Source organism: Lampetra planeri, chromosome 63, assembly GCF_965212315.1.
Source record: "Lampetra planeri chromosome 63, kcLamPlan1.2.h2, whole genome shotgun sequence".
NCBI classification, from domain to species: domain Eukaryota; kingdom Metazoa; phylum Chordata; class Hyperoartia; order Petromyzontiformes; family Petromyzontidae; genus Lampetra; species Lampetra planeri.
The window spans coordinates 2044356-2064142 of record NC_136169.1 but is presented as its reverse complement, the minus strand read 5'-3'; the positions used below and the strand labels follow the sequence as shown (position 1 = coordinate 2064142).

General features: G+C 51.0%; 2 protein-coding genes across 2 annotated transcripts in view; one reads left to right on the top strand and one right to left on the bottom strand.

Annotated features, from left to right (window-relative positions):
• The window catches only part of NOL7 (nucleolar protein 7), a 16382-nt gene extending 10983 nt beyond the window's left edge, over positions 1-5399 (top strand). Inside the window, exons 6-8 of the mRNA XM_078619582.1 lie at positions 489-610; positions 1099-1179; positions 3702-5399. Of these exons, the coding sequence (XP_078475708.1) occupies positions 489-610; positions 1099-1179; positions 3702-3757 (259 nt within the window). The 3' untranslated portion in view covers positions 3758-5399. The remainder of the gene's footprint in view (positions 1-488; positions 611-1098; positions 1180-3701) is intronic.
• LOC144736910 (ADP-ribosylation factor 2) lies at positions 4777-19787 on the bottom strand. Its single transcript, XM_078619589.1, has 5 exons — positions 19568-19787; positions 14915-15069; positions 12152-12262; positions 10825-10949; positions 4777-9774 (listed from the first exon to the last, which is right to left on the bottom strand). The coding sequence occupies exons 2-5, from the start codon at positions 15060-15062 to the stop codon at positions 9613-9615; spliced, it is 546 nt and encodes a 181-aa protein (XP_078475715.1). The 5' UTR covers positions 15063-15069; positions 19568-19787; the 3' UTR covers positions 4777-9612.

Genomic DNA, 19787 nt, shown 5'->3' with positions numbered 1-19787 from the left:
CTAGCCACATGGCAAATTTCAAGTTTGTTGCATGTTGGGAAGTACGCTAAACATTTTGAACAGACACACACATTCACAAATTTCCCTTTTTATATATAGATTGGCTATTTAATTGATTGAATGTTACGTTTGTGTTGTACAAGTTATTGTGTTGCGATTGGGGAGCGGTAGTGCAGCGGTTAGCGCTACGCCGCGCTACAAACCCGGCGACTCGAGTTCGATTCCCACTCACGGCCACCAACACCGGTGACGATTATCCGAAGCGGTTCCTGGGCCTCCTCTAGGTCGACTCGGCCTCAAATGAGTACCTTGTGCGATGCGTAAACCATCGCCACTAGGAAGACAAAGGCGGCCAGGAGCGGTGCTGGCAACCCACCCCCTCGTGTGCCGCGCCGGCCTTCGTAGGTGCTGCTACTCGCTAACAGCACTTGTCCCAAAAGACTGTTGAGGCTACACGGGGGACATTTGTCTGTGTGTGCGGTGGTCAGCGGCTCGAGCTGCTACCGAGTGGTGCGCCTGCGGGACGAGGGTCTGGGAGCTCAGAAGCGCGAGGAGGCGCAGAGCTTCCTGCAGCAGCGCCTCTATGGGCAGGGCCGCCAGCGGGTCTCCGGTAAGAATGGACACGCACAGACGATACACACGGACACGCACAGACATGTACAGACGACACGCACAGACACGAAAGGACATGCACAGACACGCACGGACACGCACGGACACGCACAGACACGCACAGACACGCACAGACGATACACACAGACACGCACAGACGATACACACAGACACGCACAGACATGTACAGACGACACGCACAGACACGAAAGGACATGCACAGACACGCACGGACACGCACAGACACGCACAGACACGCACAGACGATACACACAGACACGCACAGACATGTACAGACGACACGCACGGACACGAAAGGACATGCACAGACACGCACAGACACGCACAGACACGTACAGACGATACGCACGGACACGTACAGACGATACGCACGGAGGGGGGTCGGGGGGGCTGGGGAGGGCTCCGGCCGCGTGTACCCCCCTCCCGCATTGAGGCTCCGTGTGGTTGTTCTCGCCGCCTCTGCAGCGAACGAGTTCTTCTCGCTGAGGAACAAGACGGGCGCCTGCAAGAAGCCGGCGTTGCAGTTCGTCAAGGACGGCGGCGCAGGTGACACGTGGCGGCGGTCCCCGCCGACGGGCACTCACTCTCACACTCTCAGACTCGCGCACACACACACTCACGCTCACACACACTCACGCTCACACACACTCACTCACGCTCACACACACTCACTCACGCTCACACACACTCACGCTCACACACACTCACGCGCACACACACTCACGCTCACACACACTCACGCTCACACACACTCATGCTCACACACACTCACGCGCACACACACTCATGCTCACACACACTCACGCTCACACACACACACTTTCAGACTCACACACACACTCACGCTCACACACACTCACGCGCACACACACTCACACTCACACACACTCACGCTCACACACACACACTTTCAGACTCACACACACACTCACGCTCACACACACGCTCACACACACTCACGCTCACACTCACGCTCACACACACTCACGCTCACACACACACACACTCACGCTCACACACACTCACACACACACACTCACGCTCACACACACTCACGCTCACACACACACTCACGCTCACACACACTCACGCTCACACACACTCACGCTCACACACACGCTCACACACACTCACACACACACACTCACGCTCACACACACTCACGCTCACACACACGCTCACACACACTCACACACACACACTCACGCTCACACTCACGCTCACACACACACACTTTCAGACTCACACACACACTCTCTCACACTCTCAGACTCACACACACACACTCACTCTCACACTCTTCAGACTCACACACTCTCAAGACTCACACACACACACTCAAGCTCGTGCACCTCCGATGCGCAACTCCATCTATCCAGGGGCGGGTTATATGTATACTCTATATATATAATATATACATTATAAATATTGTAGATTTGATAATATAAATTATATTTATGTATATATTATGTAGATTATATATACACATATATAAAACATAAATTGTATTTACATAATGTATAGATTATATATTATATAAAAACAATTTATATTATATATAATATATTTTGATTTAAAGCTTTCGTGACCGCAGGGATTCATATTCTTGGTTCTTTCGGTAAAGTCACATAGAAGGGAAATAATAAAATAATACAAATATTAAACAATAAAATTATCACGACGTTTCGACTGCAACACAAGCAATCACCAACAGTCTGGAACGCCATTCCTCTGCACATTCGCAGCATCACCTCAATCGCCTCCTTCAAGAGACACTTAGAAACTCACCTCTATAACCACGTGCTTTCGAGCGACTCTGAGCTTGGCTCCGCGCCTCTGAGTTGCGGCCGTTACGTCCGCAAATTTGCGCGCGTTACAAATTGCATTATTATTATATTCTTAGGTTTTTTTTCGGTAAAGTCACGTAGGTAAAAATTTTTTATTAATAAAAGTAAAATAAAAATAAATAAAAATCACGACGTTTCGGAGGCAGCAACACAAGCTTCCATCTTCAGGTGGAACCGTCACAGCACGCTTGCTGTATCAAGTAATACAGCAACAAAAAACCACGCGATACGTTCCATTCATTGGCTACCACATTCTGATAAGCTCCCCCACTCTCCTCCCCCTTAACTTGTATTTAAGAGCTTGCATCTTGAAATCCCTGCCTCACTTGATACAGCAAATCTGGCTGTGACGGTCCCACCTGATGACGGAGACTTGTGTTGCCTCCGAAACGTCGTGATTTTTATTATTTTATTTTAATGTTTTACCTACGTGACTTTACCGAAAAAACCTAAGAATATGAATCCTTGCAGTCACGAAAGCTTCAAATCTAGAATTATTATTATGTTGAGCTGCTCCTCACTCGTCGAGGGTCGTCGACTCCGCGTCCACGCAAAGCGCCGCCCTCCCATGGCCTGCGTGAGAGCGCTGCGTAAGAGAATGTTTAACATTCTGACAGTCGGTTACGCTGTAAGTTAACCACGGACGGCTCTTGACTGGCCATCGAACAGATACGGCCACTGCTGTCTGGCGCTTTCAGATGTGGCTTCTGCGGCCGTCTGGAACGCTCCTCCGGTATTACGAAGCCACTGGATCTATGCATTTTTAAATAATCTCGATTGAAAATTCATTTCTTTAGAACTGCTTCGTGTGTTTCGTTGTCCTTCCCATTGCGAAAGAAGTTCAACGTAGTACATCGTGTGATTTCGATTTAAAGCTTTCGTGACTGCAGGGATTCATCTTCTTGGTTCTTTCGGTAAAGTCACGTAGAAGGGAAGTAATAAAATAATAAAAATAAAACATAATAAAATTATTCTCACGACGTTTCGGCCACAACGCAAGCAGCCGTCCTCAGGTGAAGAACAGGTCTGTCGACTCTGTCTTATCGACAGACATGTTCTTCACCTGAGGATAGCTGCTTGTGTTGTGGCCGAAACGTCGTGAGAATTATTTTATTGTTTTATTTTTATTATTTTATTATTTCCCTTCTACGTGACTTTACCGAAAGAACCAAGAAGATACATCGTGTGATTTTAACCCAAGCTTCTCACTTTACCCCACAGGCATGAATAAGAAAGATAGAAAGAAGAGGAAACGGGAGCAGGCGAAGACTGCTTAATCATATCTTGCGCCTTGCGTTAAACCCATAGCAAATGTTTATATTGAGACTGGGCTTCAGGAGAGATCGGGTCTCAGGGTCTGAGTCTCGGTTGAGACTCGGCTCCAGGAGACCGGGTCTCGGGATCGGAGTTTTGTTTGAGACTCGGCTCCAGGAGACCGGGTCTCAGGATCGGAGTCTCGGTTGAGACTCGGCTCCAGGAGACAGGGTCTCAGGGTCGGAGTCTCCGTTGAGACTCGGCTCCAGGAGACCGGGTCTCGGGGTCGGAGTTTTGTTTGAGACTCGGCTCCAGGAGACCGGGTCTCAGGGTTGGAGTCTCGATTGAGGCTGGAATCCAGGAGTCCGGGTCTCAGGGTCAGAGTTTTCGACTGAGACTCGGCTAGGTAAAGTTTGTACAGTCATTGTTGCTCATCGTGATTAAAATAAAGTAACTTTTCTTAAAACCGGTCTTTTTTTTTGGGGAGGGGGAGTGGGTTACGGAGCCAAGCACCGTTATCCTCTGTAAAAGCGTAACGCGCTTGAATCGACAGTTGAGGTGGTTCCGAGTAGATTGTGGGCTGCTCCAGATACCAGTCGTAAAACACAGAGCGCCTCAACGGGCGCAGAAGCCGCGGATCGATTCCTTGAAGCCCACACCGACTTACCCAGCGGAGCCGTGCACGGCACAGCGAGCGGCGAGGACACTCACCCCCACCGCGAATATTTGGCAGCTGCTACAAATGTGATGATGATATTAAGCCACTTTGTGAGCTCTCGTCTGCGAGAGCCAGGTCGCATTCGACAAAGAGCTACGTCGCTTTGGGGGGGGCCCTTGCCTGGTAACAACAAAGTTTCGTTTTAGTTCTTGTTGGCTGGGTGACTACCCCGACACGGTCATTATGAACCCTCTGAGAGTCGGCCACCCGGAACTCCGGGGCACAGAGTTGAAACCCGAAGATTTACGGGGGAGCGGTGGCGCTCAAAACAATTTGAACGAGCTTTAGAAATAACTGAGTATAAAAAAAAAAAACTCGGGGCCGTTTTCAAAGAGATGTAATTTTATGTATTAATATTACAGCATTACACCATGTAATTACATTTAAACCACTATATAAAGTAATCATCGGGCCGCGTGGAATATGAGAAATGTATTCAAACTGGGAGCGTAACAGCCGAAGGACGACAACCGAGGCGCGCCTTGAACTACGCATCGATTTCCTCGGCAACAACGGAGTTGGATGCAACAACGGAGTTGGATGCAACAACGGAGTTGGATGCAACAACGGAGTTGGCTGCAACAACGGAGTTGGATGCAACAACGGAGTTGGATGCAACAACGGAGTTGGATGCAACAACGGAGTTGGATGCAACAGCAATAACAACAGGCTAAATAATTTACCTAAGTGAGCACCGTCCGTTAGCGCAACACGCCGCATTGAGCCCGCAAACATGATTACTTTGAGAGACTTATGCGTATGAGAAGGTGGTGGTGTGTGGTGTGGGGGGGGGGGCAGGCATAAGGAGTGGCATCTTCCTAAACGAACGCTTAACAAGAACGGCGACTCTTAATATGCCGGGAGTAAATAGGTAAATAGTTTACTTCTGCAGATATTTCTTTTAAAATCTTGATCCTGCTCCGATAATAAAGACACTGTTCAACGTATCAACATTTTTTTACTTTTTTGTTGTTGTTTTCAAGCCAACACTTTTACACGCACATGTATACAAAACAAATCGATCAAGCGTTTGCTCCCCAAAGTGTCACTTTGCGTCGTCCCATCCGCTGTTGGAAGCCCAAGACGGATTTTAAGCCTGGGCAGCGCTTGAATGGGTGACCCCCCCCCCATCACCAAGGGTCTCGGACTGCAAGGGGTCACATGCACAGGGGTGGTCCAGATGTCTCGTGACACACCCCCCCCCCGATCATTTTTTCCCTTCCCTTTGCATATTCATAAACCTTTAAAAATAGAACGTTTTGGATAATTAAATGGGGGGGTTGGGGGGCACCAGGAGGTCACCACCCTGTACATGGAACTTCTTTCACACCACCGAACGTAGCCAACCGTGATAATCCGCGGTGGAGGGGAGGGATGACCAACTCAACGAAGAGCAGTGCCGAGTGGAGCACCCCCCCCCCCTCGCGTTGCCCCCTTTCCGATTCCTCCCTCAACACCCGGCACATCTCACGGGTAGACACATTTCGATGGCTCTCAAATATCGTAAAACAACAAAAACATGGTAACTCTAAGGCATTTTTTTTTCTATAATGACGATGACATCGAAGTATGTCCAGCCTGCTCAACTTTACACGACGACTTACACCCGACCCCCGTAAGTTTTATAACCTCAAAACAAAATCCCATTTCCGTTATTGTTAAATGACAGAAAACTTTTTTTTTTTGCAAAACCCAACAAAAGAAAAAACGCCAGTCGGCATTTTTTCACAAAAACGCAAAAACCGCTGCCACCACCACCACCCCCCTGCCCGCCCCGTTTAGTCCGCACACAACCCATCACTAATCACTCGTCCTTCACGCTCCCCGTGTCACACGGGGGGGGGGGGGGGGGAGGAGGACCACGACCGCCGCGGAGAGACGGAGCGATGGAATCGGATTTCGGAAAGGATCGTCGCGAGACGGTGAAGACACAGCGACAGGCGAGGCCTTCAACCCAGCAGTGGTTGGATCATGGCAGGCGACGATCTTGTCGGTGACAATCTCGGGTGGGCAGGTGCGGGGGGGGGGAGGGGGCAGAGGTCGCAAACGGGTAGCCGTACCTGGCCGGGTACGCGTTGCCGGGTATCGGGTACCCAGTTGCGACCTCTGGGGGGGGGGGGGCAGCCCCACGTGCCGCTACGATGACAGCACGACCCCCGGAAGTCCGACACGGCCGTCACGACGAACGCCTGAAGCCGCGTCAGCGTGCGCACGCGTTTCCAAACGCGTAATGCGTAAATGACACCCCCGCCCCGCCCCGCCCCACAATAAACACAAAAATATAAGCGCTAACTTGACTTACGTGTTAGTTCATAAATACACCACGGGTAGTTGGGATGATGCCGTGGTATTTTTCGGCGAAAACGAATAGCGTTAAAATCGAATGTGCAACGAACACGCCGCAATTCTTTAACCACTGCATAGCATCTGTGGGAGTGCGTGTCTGGTAGAGGGGGAGATGGCTGTAGTCATTTCCTGTAAAAAACCCGAATCGCCGAGCGACATTTGTGATCCCTTTTTGTTTTTAATAACTGCACGAGAGCTGACCGAGACTCGTCATCAACATCATCATCATCATCATCCGTAACAAGAGATTTTTTGGGTCAGAAAATGTGTCGTTCAACCAGCCCGCCGCCACCCAACACAGCACATTAGTAAAGTTCGTCACCCGTGTGTCAGAGAGAAAATTCACAACATGTACAATCTGCGCAAGACGTTTCGCCAGTAATTACAACCGGCATCATCAGGCGATAGCCAGATTTAAAGACATTTATATTTACGCGATCCAACCCAAAAAACCCTGTACTATGGATATTGGCCACGATTGCCTACGTGTTAAACTGCTCATCATCATCATCATCCCCAACGCGCTCCATCGAACAATCCCAGCGGAGAACCAAGGTCCTTTCACTTTACTCTCGAATCGATATTCTCGCCAAAATGTCGCATCGGGAGATGTTAAACACAATGGCCACGTTGGAGGCTACTTAACGTCCGAGCCCACAAGCTCCGTATTCTATGGCGGCTGTAACGGTGATCGAACCGAGGGCTTGTTGCTATCCAGCATAGTGGCGAGTAGGTTTCACCACTAGGTCAGCTCAGCCCGTGATCGAAACCTTGAGCAGGACTGAGAGTAGTGATGGGGCTGAGGTGGGGCACTGGTGGGCATGTGGTGGAGGCTGTGACAAGGCTGTGACAGGGCAGGAGATGAGGCTACGATGAGCCCCTGATGAGACTGCGATGGAAACTCCCTCTGCACCGACGTCAGCAGGGAACCACGTGACTGCCCCTCGTGAGAGGCTAACGACGTCTGTGCGCACGTAAACACGTGCAAAGTACACTTGTACGTACGTATGTACACGGGTGGGTGTCTGTGCTTCTCCACACGCGTGGGCGTGCGCTGTATATGTAAACACGTGTGCAAACGTATGTACACCTGTGCGGACGTGCGAACGCACACGCATACAACAACAACAACGACAAAACCAGCCCCACGTGATTCGGAAATAATTGATGCTTACAGGACCGGATCCGGTGTCAACTGGAGCCAGAGAACTACATTTTAATTGCTCGAGTTGCTCAGCCGTCGCGTACGTTGTGCGAACGTTGTGCGTACGTTGTGCGTACGCGCTTGCTGAGCCTCGCAAGCTGTTGGTAGAATTCGCTGCTAGCGAGCACCTATACAGGGCCCGACACGGCACGCTATTTTCTTCGCAACAGTTTGTTTTGTATTAGTTTGCTGTCCCACCCCCGCAGGGTTGGCTACGTACGGTGCGAAAACACGCTCCTTCGGAGTGGGCAGGTAGGAACTTGGTTGGACAGCGCATTCGTGCACGACAGAAAGCTCGCGGTCACGTGACGCACTTCAACCAATCCGGGAGCGTACTACATGTTTGGGAGGGGCTATGCACGACAGACAAATAATCCCTGGTGGGCAGTGTGGAACGGTTGTTTCTAGCTGTATAAGTTCAACGTAGATACGTACAAGAGAGTGTTGTGGCCAGCTGCTTGAACACCCTTCAAATCGTCTCTCCGCAGTGCTGATACAAGGTATTCATCTATGGCCGATTAGCTTGCACGTGTGTACGTTGAATTTCTTTTCGCAACGCACGTAGCCAACCGTGCTAATCGAAGGCGCGGGGGAAGGACAACAAACTAAACTTTAGGGGAGCCCGAGACCAGGTTGACACAAAGTCCCTGCCTGCATCAAAGCCAGGGATGGAACCTCGGCCAACGTTGACTGTAGTGTCACGATCGACTTGTAGTGTTTAAAACCAGACACAAGTTTCCCGGTAGATTTTGCCCACGCTTCCCGCCACCACCTTAATAGATGCTCGCTAACAATGGCGTTTGCCCCTGTGATCGATAAGGTTCAACAGGATATCTACAACTCTCTCTCGCCCAAGTGTGAACGTGTGTGTGTGTGTGTTACTGCCTGTATGTATGTCTGTGTGCTCAGGGGAGCGGTCAGTGTAGCGGTTAGCGCGCCACGCTACGATATCCGGCGACCCGAGTTCGATACCCGCTCATGGCCAACACCAGTGGCGATTATCTGAACTGGTCCTGGGCCTCTTGTAGGTCGACTCAGCCTCAAATGAGTACCTGGTGTGGTGTGTAGTAAACATCGCTGCTGGGAAGACAAAGGCGGTCGGGCGTGGTGCTGGCCACCCACCGGCCTGCATAGGTGCTCACTAACAGCACTTGCCCCAACAGTCTCTTAAAGGCTACACGGGGGTTCTTTGCTTTGCGTCCGTATTGAAACGTGCTTTTGTATACGTGCATGTGGCTTACGACTTGCCCGTGCCTGTGTCTGTACGAAGCCGTGCGTGCGTTTGTGCGTGCGTCTCTGTGTGTACGCGCGTGGGTCTGGTATGGGCCTCTACACGTGCGCGTGACCGCGTGAACACGTCCGAGCATTTGTCCAACGTGCACCTTGCCGGCCTTCGTAGGTGCTCGCTAACAACACTTGCCCCGACAGTTCTGTCGAGGCTATACGGGGGGAATCTTTGTGTCTGCGTGTGCGTGCGTTTGTCCTTGTGTCTCTGCACGCGTCTGCCCTTGGCAACGTCTGTGTGTTTCTGCACGTGCGTGCGTGCTAGCGCGTGCGAGCGCCTGTGTGCGAGCGTGTGTGCGTCCTCTCTCCCCGCCTCCGACGGACGTTCACTTGTGGTTCTTGAGCTGGTTCGACAGCCAGTCGAGGCCCTCGTAGAGGCCGTCCCCGCTGGTGGCGCACGTCGCCTGGATGTACCAGTTCCGCTGGCGCAGCGAGTGCAGGCCCAGCTTGTCCGTGATCTCGGCCGCGTTCATTGCGTTGGGCAGGTCCTGTGTGGCATCACAGACGGAGAGATGCCACCGTATAAGCCTCTAACGGACCGTGGGTGCAAGTGCTCTTGGCAATCTCCCAATGCCAATACTCGCCATTTGCCACCAAAGTGACAGTGACGTCACCACGGCACCCGTGCCAGGCCAGGTACATTTTGAGGCCACGTGAAGTGTCAAATGTTCGCCGACAGGAGGTCACGGGATAGACCCAGGTGCCATGGGTTGACTGAGATGATGAACCAGCTGCGCCCCCTACTGGGCCAACTTGCTGTATTTTAGCCACGTGGCGGCTCCACTCATTGTTGTGAACACCAAATAAAGACAAAGATCCCCCGTATACCCTTAACAGACTGTAGGAGCTAGTGCTGTTAACGAGCACCTATGAAGGCTGGCACGGTACATGAGGGGGTGCCTTTATCTCCCCAGTGGCCATGTTTACACACTACACTAGGTACTCATTTGAGGCTGAGTCGACCTAGGGGAGGCCCAGGATTGGTTTCAGATAATCATCAATGGTGTTGGCCGTGAGTGGGAATTGAACTTGGCTCGCTGGGTTCGCAGTGCAGCGCACTAATAGCTACACCACCGCTGCACGAGACAAAGACCCCCCATGTAGCCTTAACAGACTGTAGGGGCAAGTGCTGTTAGCGAGCACCTATGAAGGCCGCAACGGCACACGAGGGGGTGGGTGGCCAGCACCACGCACGACCGCCTTTGTCTCCCCAGTGGTGATGTTTACACACCGCACCAGGTACTCATTTGAGGCTGAGTCGACCTAGGGGAGGCCCAGGATTGGTTCAGATAATCGTCAATGGTGTTGGCCGTGAGTGGGAATTGAACTCGGCTCGCTGGGTTCGCAGTGCAGCGCACTAATAGCTACACCACCCCTGCACACACAACAACAACAACAACCGCCATTCGCCACTAAGTGGCGATGACGTCACCACGACGCTTGTGCCAGGCTATGTGCACCTTGAGGCCACGTGAAGTGTTGCACACACACACACACTGGGACACACAGGGACACACACGACAAACACACACACACACCTGCTTGTTAGCGAACACCAGCAGTACGGCGTTCCGGAGTTCGTCCTCCGCAAGCATCCGCATCAGCTCCTCCCTCGCCTCGTTCACTCGCTCGCGGTCGTTACTGTCCACCACGAATATCAGCCCTGGGCACACACGTGAACACACACGTGAACACACACGTGAACAAAGATCCCACATATAGCCTTAACAGACTATAGGGGCAAGTGCTGTTAGCGAGCACCTAGGAAGGCCGCAACGGTACACGAGGGGGTGGGTGGCCAGCACCACGCCCGACCGCCTTTGTCTCCCTAGCGGCAATGTTTACACATCACACCAGGTACTCATTTGAGGCTGAGTCGATCTAGGGGAGGCCCGGGACCGGTTCAGATAATCGTCACTGGTGTTGGCCGTGAGCGGGAATCGAACTCGGGTCGCCGAGTTCATAGCGCAGCGCGCTAACCGCTACACCACCGCTCCCCGTTGAACACACACGTGAACACACACGTGAACACACACGTGAACACACGCCAACACGTGCAGTTACTCCGCATAAGCGTGCACACCCACAAGCATGAGGAGACACACAGAGATCCTCGGAGCAGCCTGGCACAAGCTGCCGAGGGAAAGTGCCGTTAGCGAGCACCCACGAAGGCCGGCACGGCTCACGGGGGGGCGGTGTGGTTCAGCGCAACGCCCGACCGCCTTTGTCTCCCCATTACTGATGTTTACACACAGCACTGGATACTCAATTAAGGCTGAGTCGACCTATTGGAGGCCGAGATTCGGTTCAATATTCATCACCGGATGTTGAATTTCTTTCGCACCGTACGTAGCCAACTGTGCTCATCGGAGGTGTGGGAAATCACCGATGCTAGCCGTGAGCGGGAATCTAAGTCAGGATACCGGATTCGTAGCGACGTAAAAAATGTTTTTACTGATTAATGAAATACTTTTAATGTTCATTGCAGCCTCAACATTATTGAGGGATTGTTGTTGTTATTGTCTTGCCGTGGCCTGGGGCTGTTTGTTGTAGTTTTGCTGCTTAGCTCAGCCTTGCACTTATTGTTGAAAAATCAGCAGGAATTGATGTACTTTTGCTATTCGTACTCATGTATTTTTTTTATTTTTAATGACTTGCTTACTTTGCATTCATATCGGTTTGTTTTCTTCTTCTATTGTCGTTGCAACTTTCTGGCCCCCTGCCCCAACTGGACATCTGCGTGATGGAGACCTGCGTAGCTCGTCGGATCCCTCCAGCCCAATAAAAAGATTGTGATTGCGATCACGGCGACAACAGCGACACGTCGCGAACGAGGGGAGGAGGGACGTAGGGCTTGGTCAAAACCTTGTGTGTTCTGGAAGTAGTGTCTCCACAGCGGACGGATCTTGTCCTGGCCGCCCACGTCCCACACTGTGAAGCTGATGTTCTTGTACTCCACAGTCTCCACGTTGAACCCTACGCGCGCACACAAAAAGACAAAGATCCCCCGTATAGCCTTAGCAGACTGTTGGGGCAAGTGCTGTTAGCGAGCAGCACCTATGAATGCCGGCACGGCCCACACCCCGCCCGGCCCGCCTTTGTCTCCTCAGTGGCGAGGTTTACACATCACACTGGGTACTCATTTGAGGCTGGGTCGACCTAGGGGAGGGCCCAGAACTGGTTCAGATAATCGTCACTGGTGTTGGCCGTGAGTGGGAATCCAAGTCAGGTTGCCGGGTTCATAGCGCTAACCGCTACACTACCGCTACACCACAGCTCCCCACACACATGACCCACTCGCACACACGCACGCACCACAGTTTATGGTGTATACTGGTAGGAACCACCTGGTTCCACCAGCCCACAGGGGATTATTGTGTCCGGCCGTCCGTCGTGCATCCAAAAATGGAAGGGGTCGGGCTGGGTGGAGAGGGGAGGGGTGGGGAGGGGCTGGGTGGGCTGGGTGGGGCTGGGTGGGGAGGGGCTGGTCACCCCGTGGTGCCCTTATAAAACTCAACGTTTAACCTACTCACGCCGGCTTGTGCCCGCCCTCACAGTCGGCCAGATTTGCGGAATACACCACGCCGCCGTTGACCCTGCAGGCCATTGACCGAGCAACCCAACGCTCCTACCAGCTCCCTCCGCAGGACAAGGTGTTTACGAGCATTAGTCTTGGTGCGTAAGTGCCGTGCCCTAACCTTGTGGATTAGTTTTTCAACATAATTTAGCAATTTCGTGCACGATCCATCGGACGCAAGGCCTTTTGGGGGTGCATAAATTCAGCAGGATTGATGCAATACGAGCAAAACTCTGCACCGGTTTCGACACGCAGTGTCTCATGAGCGGGGTCAGGCTTGCTCGAATCAATGCTGGCAAGCTGCCGATATGATGATATAGGCAAGCAGCCTCTCTTTACGAGCTGGGTCCTCATTGGTCGCGCATTTTTAAAATCGCACAAATCAAAATAGTGACTCGCGTCGTTGTGGAGAATATAAATTGAATAAGCAGATAATTTGGCTCCTTCCTGCATCGGTCTCTCTACATTAAAAAACCAAGAGGATTTCTTACTTTTGTGGATTAGAAGTCACTTAAAAGCAATCTCAAAGGTGGCTCTGCTACATCCAATTCCTTGGGCCGTTCTCTCGCATGGAAGGGTTTTTGCGGCTGCACCGTGAGACATCCCGATGGATTCCCCGCCACATGACACCATTGCCGACATCGCCATTGGGGCACAGTCGGGGAAATTATTTTAAAAGGTACGGCGACTGAATGGGTTTCAGGACCAGAGTCTTGGTTGAGACTCGTGTCCAGGAGACCGGGTTTCAGAATTGTGTGCACACGTGCAGTGTTTCGGTCATATCAGACATCAAACGGTCTAATTTCGATTTAAAGCTTTCCTGACTGCAGGGATTCATCTTCTTGGTTCTTTCAGTAAAGTCACGTAGAAGGGAAGTAATAAAATAATAAAAATAAAATATAATAAAATAATTCTCACGACGTTTCGGCCACAACGCAAGCAGCCGTCCTCAGGTGAAAACCAGGTCTGTCGAAGCGACAGCGTCTGAATGAAACAGCACACGTGCTTGGAGCATATATATAAGCTGGGTTGGAAGGGGGGGAAAAGAGCGCCTTGACAAAAGAATATGCATATCAAGAGGCATTTAGCATATTTATGGGAAATGCAGGTATGTGATTAGCAGAGGTGTGGACTCGAGTCATGTGACTTGGACTCGAGTCAGACTCGAGTCATGAATTTGATGACTTGCGACTCGACTTGGACTTGCATAACAATGACTTTGTCCCACCTATGAGATGTGGACTCGAGTCATGTGACTTGGACTCGAGTCAGACTCGAGTCATGAATTTGATGACTTGCGACTCGACTTGGACTTGCATAACAATGACTTTGTCCCACCTCTGGTGATTAGTACTACTGATGCCCGTGCATTATGCAGGATTAGCAGCATCAAAGGGAAGGGATATGGGAAATGCAGGTATGTGATTAGTACTACTTATGCCCGTGCATTATGCAGGATTAGCAGCATCAAAGGGAGGGGATATGGGAAATGCAGGTATGTGAATAGTACTACTTATGCCTGTGCATCATGCCCAAGAAGATCAAACGGTCTCTTAAGTCACAGCCGTTTCTTAGTTATTTATCGGAATTCAACCCAATGAGAAGTCAGTTAGGAGGGGAAATTATTACATTTAAAATCCAGGTCGAAGGGAGCATAGACACTCCCACAGTTATACCCACATGGTCTTTAATACTAATAACAATAATCACTTAGTACAGTCGGTATTTGCACCGCTGTTCAGTTATTTCACAGCAATGGGTCAATGTTGCTTTGTGCAATCCAATGGAGGATTTTTCCGGTGTGATATTCCGAACTTAGAAAACTTGGACCGTGCTGCCGACACACACATGCCTGCAGCTCGTTTTCGAACGACGTCAGGGGGTACCCTCTAAGATCCGCTGCGACACAGACATGGTCAACGCGCGCACGCAGCGAGCGATAGTAACCAGGGCGGCCTGCCCCGGGGCGGGTGTTCGAGTCGCAAACTTCGGCACCCGCGGTCACCGCACGCGCCGCCCGCCCGGCCGGCCACCCCTCGGCGCTCCGTTACCGATGGTGGGGATTGTGGTGACGATCTCGCCGAGCTTGAGCTTGTAGAGGATGGTCGTCTTGCCGGCGGCGTCGAGCCCCACCATGAGAATGCGCATCTCCTTCTTCCCCACGAGGGTATCGAAGAGTCGCGTGAAGAATCCCCCCATGGCGGCACTGGTGGGAGGGAAACGCAGTGGGAGATGGAACGGGAGACACGGGTGGACGGTGGGGGCGCAGAGGTCAGAGCACAGAGCTGGCACCGCGAAGATCCAGGGCTTAAATCCCAGTGTTAGTCGCCCGTTTATGAAAGAAGTTTCTCTCTCGTGCAGCGAGTGGATGGTCTCAGCAAGCTCGCGGTCGACTGGCGCAGAGACCTGTAGACGCACAGAGAGGGGTGCCGCGGTGACGAGATGTTAACTACCTCGCCTGGTATGCAGGAGGTCGTGGGTTAGATCCCGACCCTGACGCCTGTATTATTTGGAGTTAGCGTGTCTCTCTCTCTCATCATCATCATGGTGGCTAGGAGATGTTAACTACTTCGCCTGGTATGCAGGAGGTCGTGGGTTAGATCCCGACCCTGACGCCTGTATTATTTGGAGTTAGCGTGTCTTTTCTCCCCGCGATCGAGTGGATTCGTCTCTGGGTCCTCCGGTTTTTCGCTCCACATTTAGAATTATGCGTTTACAGTATTTTACTGCTATAAATTTCCACATATGGGCTGGGTCGCTTCTGATATAGAGCTCTATAGCTCAGTCGGCCTTACCTTGTCAAATGTAAAAATAGTTGTACGTTTTAAGAATAGTTTAAGTGTGGGTATTCTTAGGATGATTTAAAAAGTTTTACTGTGAGGTTACCTCATGTGTGGAACTCGCTAAAATTTAGCTCTAACCCAGCATTTCTCAACATTCTGGATTTAAATATTTTTGATTAGAGCATTTAGGGTAAACAATTTGGGTCACGGTTTGGGTTTATGGTCTAGGTTCAGGAACAGCATTTAGGAGTTAGTGTCATGGATTTGCGACACGGATTGTGGTTATTGTTTATTGTTGAAGCCTTGGGTTCAGCTTGTGGGTCAGGGGCTGGGGTATTGGTTTACGATTAGAAGCTTTTGGTTTATAATCAGGGATTACGATAAAAGGTTTATGGGGTAAATGTTTCGGGGTTAGAGGGGTGAGGTTAGGGACAGTGGCTCTGATGAGCGATTTTTGCCACGTACTGGTCGTGGCAGTGGGTGAGTCGTCTCGGCCTCAGGTTAAACCTTTCCCCCCCTCTGGCTATCTCTGACCTCCAACCCATCCCCGCAACCCAGTCTCCATCCTCATCCTCATTTGAGTTACCTCCTCCCCTCTCCTCTTCTCCCCCTCTCGCAAATCCTTTTTCTTTCCTTTCCAGGGACACCGACACCTCATTTCCCCCACTCTCCCACCTCCACACTCAACCACAGCCTCCCCCCTCTCTCACCTCTCTCTTCCACTTTCCTACCAACCACGTCCACCCATCCACTTTCTCAAGTTACGCAGAAGCCCCCTGTTGTCAATCCACTGCTGGATGAGGACCACGCAGCGCCCACGCCTGTTAGACACAAACCCCATAAATCGTGTGTCGTTAAACCTGCCACCACCCGACACAGCCAATTAGTAAGGTATGTCACGTCAAGAAATTACTTCACCCAACCATAAACTTCCCCCACGCTGGTCAAAGTGTGAATCGATGTTCGGAGGCAGTCCAGAGCCATGGACGTGGGAGCGCTATGAAGTGCAGGGGTAAGAATGAATCCATGAGAGTTTTTGGGGGGTTAGAATCACGTAAATATGAATGTGTCGTTAAACCCGCCACCACCCGACACAGCCAATTATCAATGGTCGTGTCGCGTAAACAGAACGTGGCCAATTCGTTACTAGTACAGCGCCACCGGTGTGTGTTGGGAGAGTAAATCCACTACAACATTTACAATCTGAGTACTGTGACGTTTCGGAAGAATGGATGTTTATACCTACGTGACTTTACCGAAAGAACCAAAGCGTATGGATTCCTGCAGTTACGAAAGCTTGAACTCAAGAATGGATTCATATTCTTAGGTTTTTTCGGTAAAGTCACGTAGGTAAAACATTTAAATTAATAAAAGTAAAATAAAATAAAAATCTTTTACTTGATACAGCTGTCGTGGCTGTGACGGTTCCACCTGAAGACGGAAGCTTGTGTTGCCTCCGAAACGTCGCGATTTTTTTTTTACTTTTATTAACTTTAATGTTTTACCTACGTGACTTTACCGAAAAAACCTAAGAATATGAATCCTTGCAGTCACGAAAGCTTCAAATCTAGAATCAAGAATGGATGTTTTGCTACACCGCCCTCTGCTGCCCACAACAGAAGCCCGCCCACGTCGTTCAACTCAAAGCGCCATCCACGGGGGCCTCGATTCGGCTCCGTCTCCCGGGGGCACCACGAGATGGGGCGCATTCCGCGCGATTTAAACCATAGGCATGGGAAATACGATTGTGTTTGACCCTTTCTGAGGTGTTAAGATGTGCAAACACCAAATAGTTACGAGGACAAGAATAGGTTTAACACGTAGCAGCAGGCTTTCGCGACAAATATCATCCATCAGAGGTTTTTTGTTTTTGGGGGGGGGGGGGGGTTAGATCGAGTAAATATATGAATGTGTCGTTAAACCCGCCACCACCCGACACAGCCAATTAGTAAGGGTTGTGTCACGTAACCAGAACGTGGCCAATTCGTCACTAGTACAGCACTAGTGGATAGTGTAGTGTATAGTGAAGTGTAGTGTATAGTAGTGTAGTGTATAGTGAAGTGTATAGTGTAGTGTATAGTAGTGTAGTGTATATTGTAGTGTATAGTGTATAATAGTGGTGTATAGTGTAGTGTATAGTGTAGTGTATAGTAGTGTATAGTGAAGTGTATAGTAGTGTAGTGTATCGTGTAGTGTATAGTGTGTATAGTGTAGTGTATAGTAGTGTAGTGTATATTGTAGTGTATAGTGTATAATAGTGGTGTATAGTGTAGTGTATAGTAGTGTATAGTGAAGTGTATAGTAGTGTAGTGTATCGTGTAGTGTATAGTGTGTATCGTGTAGTGTATAGTAGTGTATAGTGAAGTGTATAGTAGTGTAGTGTATCGTGTAGTGTATAGTGAAGTGTATAGTGTAGTGTATAGTAGTGTAGTGTATATTGTAGTGTATAGTGTATAATAGTGGTGTATAGTGTAGTGTATAGTGTAGTGTATAGTAGTGTATAGTGAAGTGTATAGTAGTGTAGTGTATCGTGTAGTGTATAGTGTGTATAGTGTAGTGTATAGTAGTGTAGTGTATCGTGTAGTGTATAGTGTAGTGTATCGTGTAGTGTATAGTGTAGTATACTAGTACAGCACACGGGTGTGTGGCTTGGCTCTCTAACACACCGGTGTACTAGTAACGAATTGGCTACGTTCTGTTTACGTGAGACAACCCTTACTAATTGGCTGTGTCGGGTGGTGGCGGGTTTAACGACACATTTAATATATTTACGCGATCTAACCCCCCAAAAAAGCCTCGTGTAATAAGAACAGGGTTTAACCATTTCTGGCGTGTTAAAATGTCCAAACACCAAATAAACACCTTTTGCAAGGAACCAAGTTCTCGCATTAAGCACACACGGTCGTTGTGGTGAACGTGCAAACAAACACGCTCCGATAACAATCAGAGCGCGTGTTTTAATGTGTGGGCATTGTCTTTGCAACTGATTGGCCTCCGACAGAGACAGTAGCAGCCTTCTTCGTGGCCTCGTCTCACCACCAGCGTCAGACCAGAGAACAACCACAAAAGGCGAACCAGTCAAGGCGGTTACGTCTTCCCCGCCCCCTCTCCTCAACCACCCGCCCCCCGCTTTTCCATCACTTTTCCCAGCAGGGCGCTCAGGCAAGTGGGTAGGATGCGGCCTCCTCCCCCCCTCCTCCTCAACCCCCCTCCCCCCCCCGCTTTTCCATCACTTTTCCCAGCAGGGCACTCAGGCAAGTGGGTAGGATGCGGCCTTCCCCCCCCCCCTTCCCCGCTTTTCCATCACTTTCCCAGCAGGGCGCTCAGGCAAGTGGGTAGGATGCGGCCTCCCCCCCCTCCTCAACCACCCCCCCCCCCCCCCCGCTTTTCCATCACTTTTCTCAGCAGGGCGCTCAGGCAAGTGGGTAGGATGCAGCCTCCCCCCCCTCCTCAACCACCCCCCGCTTTTCCATCACTTTTCCCAGCAGGGCATTCAGGCAAGTGGGTAGGATGCGGCCTTCTCACCCCCCCGCCCCCCCCCCCCCCCCTTCTCAACCCTCCCCCCCCTTCTCAACCCTCCCCCCACCCCGCTTTTCCATCACTTTTCCCAGCAGGGCGCTCAGGCAAGTGGGTAGGATGCGGCCTTGCCCCCCCCCCCCCCCCCCGATATAAGTCTCAATCTCGGACACCGCGAGACGAAGGAACCCCGGGTCCCGGGCTCGAACCGAGACCACCACCATCCCTCACCACCCCCACCACCACCACTAATCATCTTAATTAGCGCTAATTAGCAGCGGAGTTCCCATGGCAACCGGCGCCTTTAGGGCCGTCGAAATCGGCAACGAACGCGGAAGCGAAGAGGCCGCGCCCCGTAGGATGAGGCCCCCCCTCGCAATGCGAGAAAAGTTCGCGTCCGGGTACCGGGCTGATGCTGATGTCGCTACTGTTGTTGAAGGTGGTGATGTTGCTGTTGTTGATGTTGTTGTTGTTGATGATGTTGTTGTTGTTGCTGATGATGCCGATGATGATGATGATTGAGTTAAGAGTCCGACGCGCCGAGGCCCGGGGGTTGAGCGACGAAAGAGGGAGAGGCGGAATCGATCCGCGAGAAATCGACTGCCGCTTGCGAGCGGCGATTCGG